At 39.2% G+C, this 12,151-nt stretch overlaps 1 protein-coding gene and 1 non-coding gene across 2 annotated transcripts; both read left to right on the top strand.

The window, feature by feature from the left end:
• Positions 1-217: 217 nt before the first annotated feature.
• Positions 218-4,262, top strand: LOC130975514 (ornithine aminotransferase, mitochondrial-like). The gene is made up of 10 exons (XM_057900305.1): positions 218-335; positions 771-905; positions 1,266-1,390; positions 1,984-2,214; positions 2,660-2,819; positions 2,915-2,970; positions 3,323-3,476; positions 3,573-3,669; positions 3,910-4,011; positions 4,122-4,262. Exons 1-10 carry the CDS (start codon positions 218-220, stop codon positions 4,129-4,131), a joined length of 1,188 nt encoding a protein of 395 aa, XP_057756288.1. The 3' UTR covers positions 4,132-4,262.
• A 4,244-nt stretch (positions 4,263-8,506) lies between these two features.
• Positions 8,507-8,614, top strand: LOC130955110 (small nucleolar RNA R71). The gene has a single exon (XR_009076600.1). It is a non-coding gene; the product is annotated as a small nucleolar RNA R71 (small nucleolar RNA).
• Positions 8,615-12,151: the final 3,537 nt, after the last annotated feature.

Here is a 12,151-nt window from a genome sequence, read left to right as displayed (position 1 = left end):
CTCACCACTGCCACCACGCCCCCTTTCACACACACACACCCAGATCCGAGAGAAAGAGTGAACCAGAGGGAGGAGAGGAGGGAGACGGAGATGAGAGAGCGCGATCGAGAGAATAGAGAGTGAGAGGGGGTCACCGCCACAACGTCGCTGCAGCCGCCGCCATTGCCGTCGCAGAGCAGGGAGCCCGGAGGGGAGAGAGAGACGATTTGCAGACGAGATGGAGAGAGAGGACGAAGATGCGACGCAAGAGAGGAGGCTGTTCCGCCGTGCACTGTCGTCGCTCCTGGGGTCGATTGAAGCCGCCGCCGCAGCTAGGGCTTGCCGTGCTCCTGTCCGTACTCCTAACCTCTGTCTCTCTCTCTCCCTCTTCAACTTTCATTTCATTCTCATTTCAATTTTAGTTTCGATGTCTCTGTAGGCAACAATATATTTTAGAAGTTGTATTGGATTGGAAGAGAGGGAAGGGGAGTGTTTGAACTTTCAATTTCATTAATTTTTGCTGAATTTCTGTGCCTGTGGGTGAATACTGGATTGTGAAGGATGGTTAGGATTGTGAATACAGAAGTTTGGACCTCTTCATATATGGTATCCCTTCTTTTTTTAATTCCCACAAGAGCTTAGGATTGGTTAAACAGAGCAAATTGAAACTTTGAATGTTCCCCTCATGCAGGGAACAATGCTGATCGATTCCTGCATTGGAGCACTAGGTTCCAAATTGTTCTAGGCGTGGAAAGGGGATTGCAGTACCTTCATGAGGATTCACATCTAAGAATTGTTCACCAAGACATCAAAGCAAGCAACATTCTTCTTGATCATAAGTTTCATCCCAAGATTGGAGACTTTGGCCTTGCCAGGTTCTTCCCTGAAGACCAAGCTTATCTTAGCACACAATTCGCTGGAACATTGTAAGTCCAATTATTAAATATTTTAATTACTATGTATGCTAGCTGCATATTCACCATGTTACTCATGTTATATTTCAGTTTTCTATTTATGTTTTTTTTTGTCATAAATTGGATAGCCTATAATTTTGAGTATTATAATATCACAACACACACCTATACTACACACACAGTTATACACAAAATATTAAGAGTTCTCATCCACTATTGACCCTAATCAAGTCTCAAACCTGAGTACGCAACACATATCATAGGGGAGTGGTGTGAGCTTATGAATGAATCTGGTTTGCCATGTTACCAGGTTTAGTTATTAAGTAATTGAGCTGAGCTGTAAGTTTGACAAATGAAATGGTTTCCTGCCAGCGCCAAAAGGGCTGTTTTCGCCGGAGCCAGAACATTATCGAGGACCAAAGCTAAAAGTTGCCATCATTGGAGCTGGGCTTTCTGGCATATCAACTACAGTGAAACTCTTGGATCAAGGACACGAGGTTTAGCTCCTTTAATCTTTAATATCACACTTCCTCCATTTCATATTTTATAAGTCATTTTGATACTTTGATTTATGAATATATGTGAAAAGTCAAAGCGACTTATCAGTATGGAACGAAGAAAATGTTATTTTGAAATTGGATGTTATGGTGTACATGGTAAACTTGATTTTTGAAGCAAAGGGGAGTGATTTGGTCAGTTTCTTAACACAATTATGGTGTTAAATTTATTAGGATATTCTAGCTAATGCATTTTATCTAGTATGTTTACTTCTAATTGCTCTCGATCAGGTGGATATATATGAGTCGAGGACTTTTATTGGTGGGAAAGTTGGTTCTGTTGTTGATAAGAAAAGAAACCAAATTGAAATGGGATTTCTTACAAATAGAAGTTGGTAAACAGACTTGATTGATCCCGTCTTTGAAATTCTCCAACCCCTCTGTTTATTTATGGTCTGAGAAGTTAAAAAATATTAAATATATAACCCTAGGAAACTTTGTCTAAGCAAAATTGATCAATTTTTCATGCCCGTTGTGTTTAGGATTTGAAAAGCAAAATATTAAATATATTGAAGTGCCTGTCTTTTCCTTAGGGACATTACCATCCTAAAATTCTGAAAGCCTTAACAGAGCAGGCAGAAAAACTGACGCTGAGCTCTCGAGCCTTTTACAATGATCGGTTTCCACCATTTGCTGAGCATTTGACAAGTATGCTTGGTTATGATATGGTTCTTCCCATGAACACTGGTGCTGAAGGAGTGGAAACAGCTCTGAAATTAGCAAGAAAGTGGGGTTATGAAAAGAAAAGAATTCCCAAAGATGAGGTATAACAATGAGATCATCTTAACAGTAGTCATATCTTAATGTTTTACATTTTCCAAGGTTGAGGTTGAAGTGAATGTTTGCTTAGTGTGGGTCTGTGGCCTAGTACACAAGGAATATCTCATGACATGCTAAGCTGAAATCCACAATACTTTATGACTTTATTTTTCCTCCCCCAACCCCGTTTTCTCTATGGATATTAATAGTATTTGCAAAACTAAAGGGAGAAATGCTTTAGCTATGGCCTGAAGAATCTGTTTTGACATATGTTCTCAATAAATATTTTGGAAACTAAATGCTTGTAAGATGTATTGGTACTCCTCCTCTGCAAAGATAAAATGAAGGAAGTCTACTCTTCAAAATATAGCATCTTCTTTTCTGTTTATGAGATGCAGATTTGAATTTTCCTGGTGTTTGTCTATTTATGTTCACGGATACTTGTGGCAGGCTATTATTGTGTCATGTTGTGGCTGCTTCCATGGCCGTACACTAGCTGTTATATCTATGAGTTGTGACAATGAAGCTACCCGGGGTTCTGGTCCTTTATTGCCTGGCCATCTTAAAGTTGATTTTGGTGATGCAGAAGCCCTTGAAAGAATTTTTAAAGGTTCTTAGTGCTCCCATACTTTGCTTTACATTTTCATCACTATATTTTAGTTTAAATTAACTGATCTTTGATTTTTTTTCTGTGAAAAAATTCAGAAAAAGGAGAACACATAGCTGGCTTTCTTTTGGAACCCATCCAGGGTGAAGCTGGGGTATGATCTTTTGAGAACACTTAATCTGCTTGGCAACACTCACCTTGTTGGTTGAATTGAAAATTGAGATGCTAAAGAAGTTGCTATATACATTATACCCTGATGTTATAGTTTGATGGTGTTATTTCTGGTCTCACCATTTGATTGTTTTATATTATGTTTACATGCAGTGGGAAATCCTTGTTGCTTCTTCAAATTCTTTGGCTAAGAAAAAGATAGGTGTGCTTATAGATTTCATTTTGGTCAAGAGCCATGACATTCGGTTGAATATTCATATTTTTATTATGTTCTGATTTCTCAAAGTACATATCTCGGTTGCATCTTTTGATAGGTTTTTATTATTTATTTGAAGGTAATCATTCCTCCGGATGGCTATTTGAAAGCTGTTAGAGATCTTTGCACCAGATATAATGTGCTGATGATTGCAGACGAAATACAAACTGGGTTAGCAAGAACATGGAAGATGCTGGCTTGTGACCGGGAAGAAGTTCGCCCAGATGTTGTGGTTAGAAAATAGAAATCAGCTTAACCTTGTGAACTGTATATCTTTTTATTCTTTCCCAGCACTATGAGTTGAACCTTATTCTGTCTTTTTACTCAAATACTAGGGAAAGCATTGGGTGGAGGAGTTTTTCCTGTGAGTGCAGTTCTTGCAGACAAGGATGTAATGCTTTGTATAAAACCAGGAGAGCATGGAAGGTTTGATTTTATCATACAAATGCTTTTTATAAATGGTCTTTATTATGATTCCTTTATTTACATTTTCTTACCGATAGTTGTGACTGTTGTCTGAAGTTTTATACTTCTGTTTACCACTTGGCAATATTTTTTAGTCTTCTGTATAGGTCGAGTAATTTCATTTATTGAAATGAAAGCAAATTTGTTTATTAATTAAACAAGAGAAGAATGCTGAACTTCTTTGTATATTATTGATTACAGTACCTTTGGCGGGAATCCATTGGCCAGTGCTGAACTTCTTAAATCCTATGATTATAAAGTTTTACCTAAAGGAGCTAAAGCTACTGTCTCTCTATGGTTCAGGTACAAAACTTAATTATTTTGTTGTATAATTAATTTACCTAGCTATCTATCTTTTGCTTTATAATATCAATTTTAATATATCATTCTGAATTTGAAATCACCTTTGTCAGTTGCATTTGATGAAGATTTTGAAGCTCAACTAGCTGACAACAATGATGCAAGACTGGAAGTGTCTCTATTGGCGAGGAGCCCTGACCAAGAGCTGACTGAAGTTAGTAACTCAATAGTTGAACAAGTTGGCTTATAGTCCCCCCCCCCCCCCACACAACAAAAATGTCCTTAACATGATGATATTTCTATGATAATAGAAGAACATACTGATTTGCAATTTATTATAAGTGTGTTATTTCTTTGAATTTCTTGAAGCTCATAACTTTGTAGTAAATCACCACTTCTCTTACCAGGCATTTATAAGTATAATTATTATAAGTGTATTATAAGTATAATTATGTATTTATTTTTATTTTATAATATTCAACTCATTTAAATAAAAATGCAGAATTATTATATATGTAATCATATTATTAACTATTATGTTGTATTAATAATTATTAGATATATATAGAAAAAAAATGAGACCTAAGCCTACACTTATATATAGTAGCTGTAGTATACAAAAAAATGAGGGACCTAAGGCTACGCTTATAAAAAGTAGCTATGGTATACAATGTGGCTACCCTTTACAAGTGATGCAGTAGCGTTGAAAAGCGTAGCCTATTCTGAAAAAATGAAAGCTGAAAAGCGTAGCCTTTGGTCCTGGACAGCATCACTTGAAAAGCGTAGCCTATTCCTAAACGTCAAAAGCGTAGCCCTTGGTGCAGAAAAGCGTAGCCTTTGAGAATAGGCAACGGCTGAATAGGAATCACCCCAAAAAGCGTAGCCGTAGCCCAAAAAGCGTAGCCGTAGCCTAAGGCATCATTTTTTTTCACTTTTAGCTACACTTTTCAAGTGTACCTGAATGGGTGTTTTTCTTGTAGTGGGAGTTGTTGATTTGCTCCCAATAGTTTTGTGGAGGAAAGTGCATCCCTTGAGGTATCTCAGAGATTTCATGATGAGTGAGATCTCTTGTTTGCTCCATCCTTTTCTTAGTGATGGGCTTGTCCTCATCAATGGGGATGTCTCCCTCTATGTCAACTCCAACTGAATAACAGAGGTGACAAATGAGATGAGGAAAGGCTAACCTTGCCAAGGTAGAGGACTTGTCCGCCACCTTATAAAGTTCTTGGGCTATAACCTCATGAACTTCTACTTCTTCTCCAATCATGATGCTATGAATCATGATGGCCCGGTCTAGAGTAACTTCAGACCGGTTGCTAGTGGGAATGATTGAGCGTTGGATAAACTCCAACCTTCCCCTAGCCACGGGCTTGAGGTCATGCCTTCTTAGTTGAACCGGCTTCCCTCTTGAATCTCTCTTCTATTGGGCGCCCTCTTCACAAATGACTGTGAGGACTTGGTCCAACCTTTGATCAAAGTTGACCCTTCTAGTGTAAGGGTGTTCATCTCCTTGCATCATGGGCAAGTTGAATGCCAACCTTACATTTTCCGGACTAAAATCTAAGTATTTCCCCCGAACCATTGTAAGCCAATTCTTTGGGTCCAGATTCACACTTTGATCATGGTTCTTGGTGATCCATGCATTGGCATAGAACTCTTGAACCATTAAGATTCCGACTTGTTGAATGGGGTTGGTAAGAACTTCCCAACCTCTTCTTCAGATCTCATGTCGGATCTCCGGATATTCACTCTTTTTGAGTTTGAAAGGGACCTCAGGGATCACCTTCTTCAAGGCCACAACTTCATAGAAGTGGTCTTGATGCACCCTTGAGATGAATCTCTCCATCTCCCATGACTCGGAGGTGGAAGCTTTTGCATTCCCTTTCCTCTTTCTAGAGGTTTCTCCAGCCTTGGATGCCATAAATGGTTATGGAAAAACAAAAAGCAATGCTTTTACCACACCAAACTTAAAAGGTTTGCTCGTCCTCGAGAAAAAGAAGAAAGAAGAGAGTAGAAGAAGAAGAAATAGAGGAGATGGAGATGGCTTTGTGGTTCGGCCAAAGGGGGAGAAGTAGTATTTAGGGTGTGTGAAAATGAAGGAGTGAAGATGGGTTTATATAGGGGTGGAGAGAGGGGTAGGGTTCGGCTATGGGAGGGTGGGTTTGGGTGGAAAAGTGGTTTGAATTTGAATGGTGAGGTAGGTGAGGTTTTATGAAGGATGGATGTGAGTGGTGAAGAGAAAGATGGGATTTGATAGGTGAGAGGTTTTTGGGGAAGAGGTTTTGAGGTGATTGGTGAATAGGTGAAGAAGAGAGAGAGTGGTGGGGTAGGTGGGGATCCTGTGGGGTCCACAGATCCTGAGGTGTTAAGAAAAAGTCATCCATGCACCAAGTGGCGAGCAAAATTGCTCTATGTGCCAATTCTGGCGTTAAACGCCGGGCTGGTGCCTCTTTCTGGTGTTTAACGCCAGCTTCTTGCCCTTTCCTGGCGTTTAACGCCAGTCTGATGCCCCTTTCTGGCGTTAAACGCCCAGAATGGTGCCAGACTGGGCGTTAAACGCCCATTTGCTACTCTTACTGGCGTTTAAACGCCAGCAAGGTCTTCCTCCAGGGTGCGCTGTTTTTCTTTCTGTTTTTCATTCTGTTTTTGCTTTTTCAATTGATTTTGTGACTTCTCATGATCATCAACCTACAGAAAACATAAAATAACAAAGGAAAATAGATTAAATATAACATTAGGTTGCCTCCCAACAAGCGCTTCTTTAATATCAGTAGCTTGACAGTGGGCTCTCATGGAGCCTCAAAGATACTCAGAGCAATGTTGGAACCTCCCAACACCAAACTTAGAGTTTGAATGTGGGGGTTCAATACCAAACTTAGAATTTGGTTGTGGCCTCCCAACACCAAACTTAGAGTTTGACTGTGGGGGCTCTGTTTGACTCTGTTTTGAGAGAAGCTCTTCATGCTTCCTCTCTATGGTGACAGAGGGATATCCTTGAGCCTTAAACACAAAGGATTCTTCATTCACTTGAATGATCAATTCTCCTCTGTCCACATCAATCACAGCCTTTGCTGTGGCTAGGAAGGGTCTGCCAAGGATGATGGATTCATCCATGCACTTCCCAGTCTCTAGGACTATGAAATCAGCAGGGATGTAATGGTCTTCAATCTTTACCAAAACATCCTCTACAAGTCCATAAGCTTGTTTTCTTGAACTGTCTGCCATCTCTAGTGAGATTCTTGCAGCTTGCACCTCAAAGATCCCTAGCTTCTCCATTACAGAGAGAGGCATGAGGTTTATACTTGACCCTAGGTCACATAGGGCCTTCTTAAAGGTCATGGTGCCTATGGTACAAGGTATTGAAAACTTCCCAGGGTCTTGTCTCTTTTGAGGTAATTTCTGCCTGGACAAGTTATCCAGTTCTTTGGTGAGCAAAAGGGGTTCATCCTCCCAAGTCTCATTACCAAATAACTTGTCATTTAGCTTCATGATTGCTCTAAGGTATTTAGCAACTTTCTCTTCAGTGACATACTCATCCTCTTCAGAGGAAGAATACTCATCAGAGCTCATGAATGGCAGAAGTAAATCTAATGGAATCTCTATAGTCTCAGTGTGAGCCTCAGATTCCCATGGTTTCTCATTGGGGAACTCATTGGAGGCCAGTGGACGTCCATTGAGGTCTTCCTCAGTGGCGTTCACTGCCTCTTCCTCCTCTCCTAGTTCGGCCATGTAGGTCATGTTAATGGCCTTGCATTCTCCTTTTGGATTCTCTTCTGTATTGCTTGGAAGAGTACTAGGAGGGAGTTCAGTAATTTTCTTGCTCAGCTGTCCCATTTGTTCCTCCAAATTCCTAATGGAGGACCTTGTTTCAGTCATGAAACTTTGAGTGGTTTTGATTAGATCAGAGACCATGGTTGCTAAGTCAGAGTGGCTCTGCTTAGAATTCTCTGTTTGTTGCTGAGAAGATGATGGAAAAGGCTTGCCATTGCTAAACCTGTTTCTTCCACCATTATTGTTGTTGAAACCTTGTTGAGGTCTCTGTTGATCCTTCCATGAGAGATTTGGATGATTTCTCCATGAAGAATTATAGGTGTTTCCATAGGGTTCTCCCATGTAATTCACCTCTTCCATTGAAGGGTTCTCAGGATCATAAGCTTCTTCTTCAGATAAAGCATCCTTAGTACTGCCTGGTGCATTTTGCATTCCAGCCAGACTTTGAGAGATCAAATTGACTTGCTGAGTCAATATTTTGTTTTGAGCCAATATGGCATTCAGAGTATCAATCTCAAGAACTCCTTTTCTTCTAATTTGTCCCATTGTTCACAGGATTCCTTTCAGAAGTGTACATGAATTGGTTATTTGCAACCATTTCAATTAGTTCTTGAGCTTCTGTAGGCGTCTTCTTCAGATGAAGAGATCCTCCAGCAGAGCTATCCAAAGACATCTTGGATAGTTCAGACAGACCATCATAGAAAATACCTATGATGCTCCATTCAGAAAGCATGTTAGAAGGACACTTTCTGATCAATTATTTGTATCTTTCCCAAGCTTCATAGAGGGATTCTCCTTCCTTCTGTTTGAAAGTTTGGAATTTCACTCTAAGCTTACTCAATTTTTGAGGTGGAAAGAACTTTGCCAAGAAGGCATTGACTAGCTTTTCCCAAGAGTTCAGGCTTTCTTTAGGTTGTGAGTCCAACCAAATCCTAGCTCTGTCTCTTACAGCAAAAGGGAATAGCATAAGTCTGTAGACCTCAGGGTCAACCCCATTAGTCTTGACAGTGTCACAGATTTGCAAGAATTCAGCTACGAACTGATGAGGATCTTCCAATGGAAGTCCATGGAACTTGCAATTCTGTTGCATCAGAGAAACTAATTGAGGCTTAAGCTCAAAGTTGTTTGCTCCAATGGCAGGGATAGAGATGCTTCTCCCATAGAAGTCGGGAGTAGGTGCAGTAAAGTCACCCAACACCTTCCTTGCATTGTTGGCATTGTTGTTGTTTTTGGCTGTCATGGGTTCTTTTTCTTTGAAGATTTCTGTTAGATCCTCTGCAGAGAGTTGTGCCTTAGCTTCTCTTAGCTTTCGCTTCAAGGTCCTTTCAGGTTCAGGGTCAGCCTCAACAAGAATGCTTTTGTCTTTGCTCCTGCTCATATGAAAGAAAAGAGAACAAGAAAATATGGAATCCTCTATGTCACAGTATAGAGATTCATTGAGGTGTCAGAGGAAAAGAAAAATAGAAGGAGAGGTAGAAGAATTTGAACTTATCAAAAGAGATGGAGTTCGAATTGTTCCTTGAGGAATAGTGTTAGTCCATAAATAGAAGGATGTGAGAAGAGGGGAAGTAATTTTCGAAAATTAAGTAAAAGATTTTTAAAATATTTTGAAAAACACTAATTGATTTTTGAAAACCAAGAGTGGAAAAGAAATCAAGTAATTTTTGAAAAAGATTTTGAAATTAGAAATTAAGAAGATATGATTGAAAACTGTTTTGAAAAAGATGTGATTAAAAAGATATGATTGAAAAGTTATGGTTTTAAAAAGATGTGATTGAGAAGATATGATTTGAAAAATAATCTAAAAAGATTTTATTTTAAAAATTAATGACTTGGCTAACAAGAAAAGATATGATTCAAACATTAAATCTTTCTCAACAAAAAAGGCAACATACTTGAAATGTTGAATCAAATCATTAATTGATAGCAAGTATTTTTGAAAATGGAAAGAAATTGATTTTGAAAAAGATTTGATTGAAAAGATATGATTTGAAAAAGATTTAATTTTGAAAAATTTTGAAAACTTGAAAAAAAATTTGAATTGAAAACAGAATCTTCCCTCTTATGCCATCCTGGCGTTAAACGCCCAGAATGGTGCACATTCTGGCGTTTAACGCCCAAAGCACTACCCTTTTGGGTGTTAAACGCCCAGCCAGGCACCCTGGCTGGCGTTTAAACGCCAGTTTGCCTTCCTCACTGGGCGTTTTGAACGCCCAGCTTTTTCTGTGTAATTCCTCTGCTGTATATTCTGAATCTTCAATTCTCTGTATTATTGACTTGAAAAGACACAAATTAAAAATTTTTTGGATTTTTAATAATCAAAATGCAACTAAAATCAAATAACAATGCATGCAAGACACCAAACTTAGAAGTTTGTATACTATTGACACTAACAAAATGAGAATGCATATAACAAAATACTCAAGTCAAGAGAATTTAAAGATCAAAACAAGGAAATCATCAAGAATAACTTGAAGATTAATGAAGACACATGCATGAATTCGAAAAATGCAAGAAGAACAGAAACATGCAATTGACACCAAACTTAACATGAGACTCTAGACTCAACAAGAAACATACAATATTTTTGGTTTTTTATGATTTTGTAATTTTTTTTTGGATTTTTCGAAAATTAAGTGGGAAAGAAAATAAAGATGCCAAAATTCTTAATGAGAATTCCAGGAATCATGCAATGTTAGTCTAAAGCTTCAGTCTAAAGAAATTAGACATGGCTAGCCAAGCTTCAGCAGGACATTACATTCAAGAGCTAAATTGATGAGAATCAATCAGCTTTGGTGATGATAAGAACATCACCTTGAAACACTAGAATTCATTCTTAAGAACTCTGAAGATAAAAACCTAATCTAAGCAACAACATGAACCGTCAGTTGTCCATACTCGAAACAATCCCCGGCAACGGCGCCAAAAACTTGGTGCACGAAATTGTGATCACTACTTTTCACAACTCAAATAATCCCTGGTAATGAATCCAAAAACTTGGTGCTCAATACCATGGTATAAACACAACTTCGCACAACTAACCAGCAAGTGCACTGGGTCGTCCAAGTAATAAACCTTACGCGAGTAAGGGTCGTTCCCACGGAGATTGTTGGTATGAAGCAAGCTATGGTCACCTTGTAAATCTCAGTCAGGCAGATTCAAATGGTTATGGATGATATATGAATAAAGCATAAAATAAGGATAGAGATACTTATGTAATTCATTGGTGAGAATTTCAGATAAGCGAATGGAGATGCTTTGTCCCTTCTGTCTCTCTGGTTTCCTACTGTCTTCATCCAACCTTTCTTACTCCTTTCCATGGCAAGCTGTATGTTGGGCATCACCGTTGTCAGTGGCTACAATCCCGTCCTCTCAGTGAAAATGTTCAACGCACCCTGTCACGGCACGGCTAATCATCTGTCGGTTCTCAATCAGGTTGGAATAGAATCCATTGATTCTTTTGCGTCTGTCACTAACGCCCAGCCTTCAGAAGTTTGAAGCTTGTCACAGTCATTCAATCATTGAATCCTACTCAGAATACCACAGACAAGATTTAGACCTTCCGGATTCTCTTGAATGCCGCCATCAATTCTAGCTTATACCACGAAGATTCCGATTAAAGAATCCAAGAGATAAACATTCAAGCCTTGTTTGCTTGTAGAACGGGAGTGGTTGTCAGGCACACGTTCATAAGTGAGAATGATGATGAGCGTCACATAATCATCACATTCATCAAGTTCTTGAGTGCGAATGAATATCTTGGAATAAGAACAAGCCGAATTGAATAGAAGAACAATAGCAATTGCATTAATACTCGAGGTACAGCAGAGCTCCACACCTTAATCTATGGTGTGTAGAAACTCCACCGTTGAAAATACATAAGAACAAGGTCTAGGCATGGCCGAATGGCCAGCCTCCCAATACATGATCAAAAGACTCAAAATGATCAAGGATCCAAAGATTCAAAGATCTAAAAATGATCTAAGATCCAGAGATGAAAATACAATAGCAAAAGGTCCTACTTATAGAGAACTAGTAGCTTAAGGTTTACAAAGATGAGTAAATGACATAAAAATCCACTTCCGGGCCCACTTGGTGTGTGCTTGGGCTGAGCATTGAAGCATTTTCGTGTAGAGACTCTTCTTGGAGTTAAACGCCAGCTTTTGTGCCAGTTTGGGCATTTAACTCCCATTCTTGTGCCAGTTCTGGCGTTTAACGCCGGGCATTCTTAAGCTGATTTGGAACGCCGGTTTGGGCCATCAAATCTCGGGCAAAGTATGGACTATTATACATTGCTGGACCCAGGATGTCTACTTTCCAACGCCGTTGAGAGCGCGCCAATTGGGCTTCTGTAGCTCCAGAAAATCCACTT

Source organism: Arachis stenosperma, chromosome 1, assembly GCF_014773155.1.
Source record: "Arachis stenosperma cultivar V10309 chromosome 1, arast.V10309.gnm1.PFL2, whole genome shotgun sequence".
Classification (NCBI taxonomy): domain Eukaryota; kingdom Viridiplantae; phylum Streptophyta; class Magnoliopsida; order Fabales; family Fabaceae; genus Arachis; species Arachis stenosperma.
This window is presented reverse-complemented; position numbering and strand designations above follow the sequence as displayed.

Excerpts from the sequence above, each read along its gene's own strand:
- LOC130975514 (XM_057900305.1), top strand. The coding sequence starts at position 218 with ATGGAGAGAGAGGACGAAGATGCGACGCAAGAGAGGAGGCTGTTCCGC. Across the intron at positions 906-1,265 it reads ACACAATTCGCTGGAACATT|CGCCAAAAGGGCTGTTTTCG; the intron begins GTAAGTCCAATT and ends GTTTCCTGCCAG. Across the intron at positions 1,391-1,983 it reads TCTTGGATCAAGGACACGAG|GGACATTACCATCCTAAAAT; the intron begins GTTTAGCTCCTT and ends TCTTTTCCTTAG.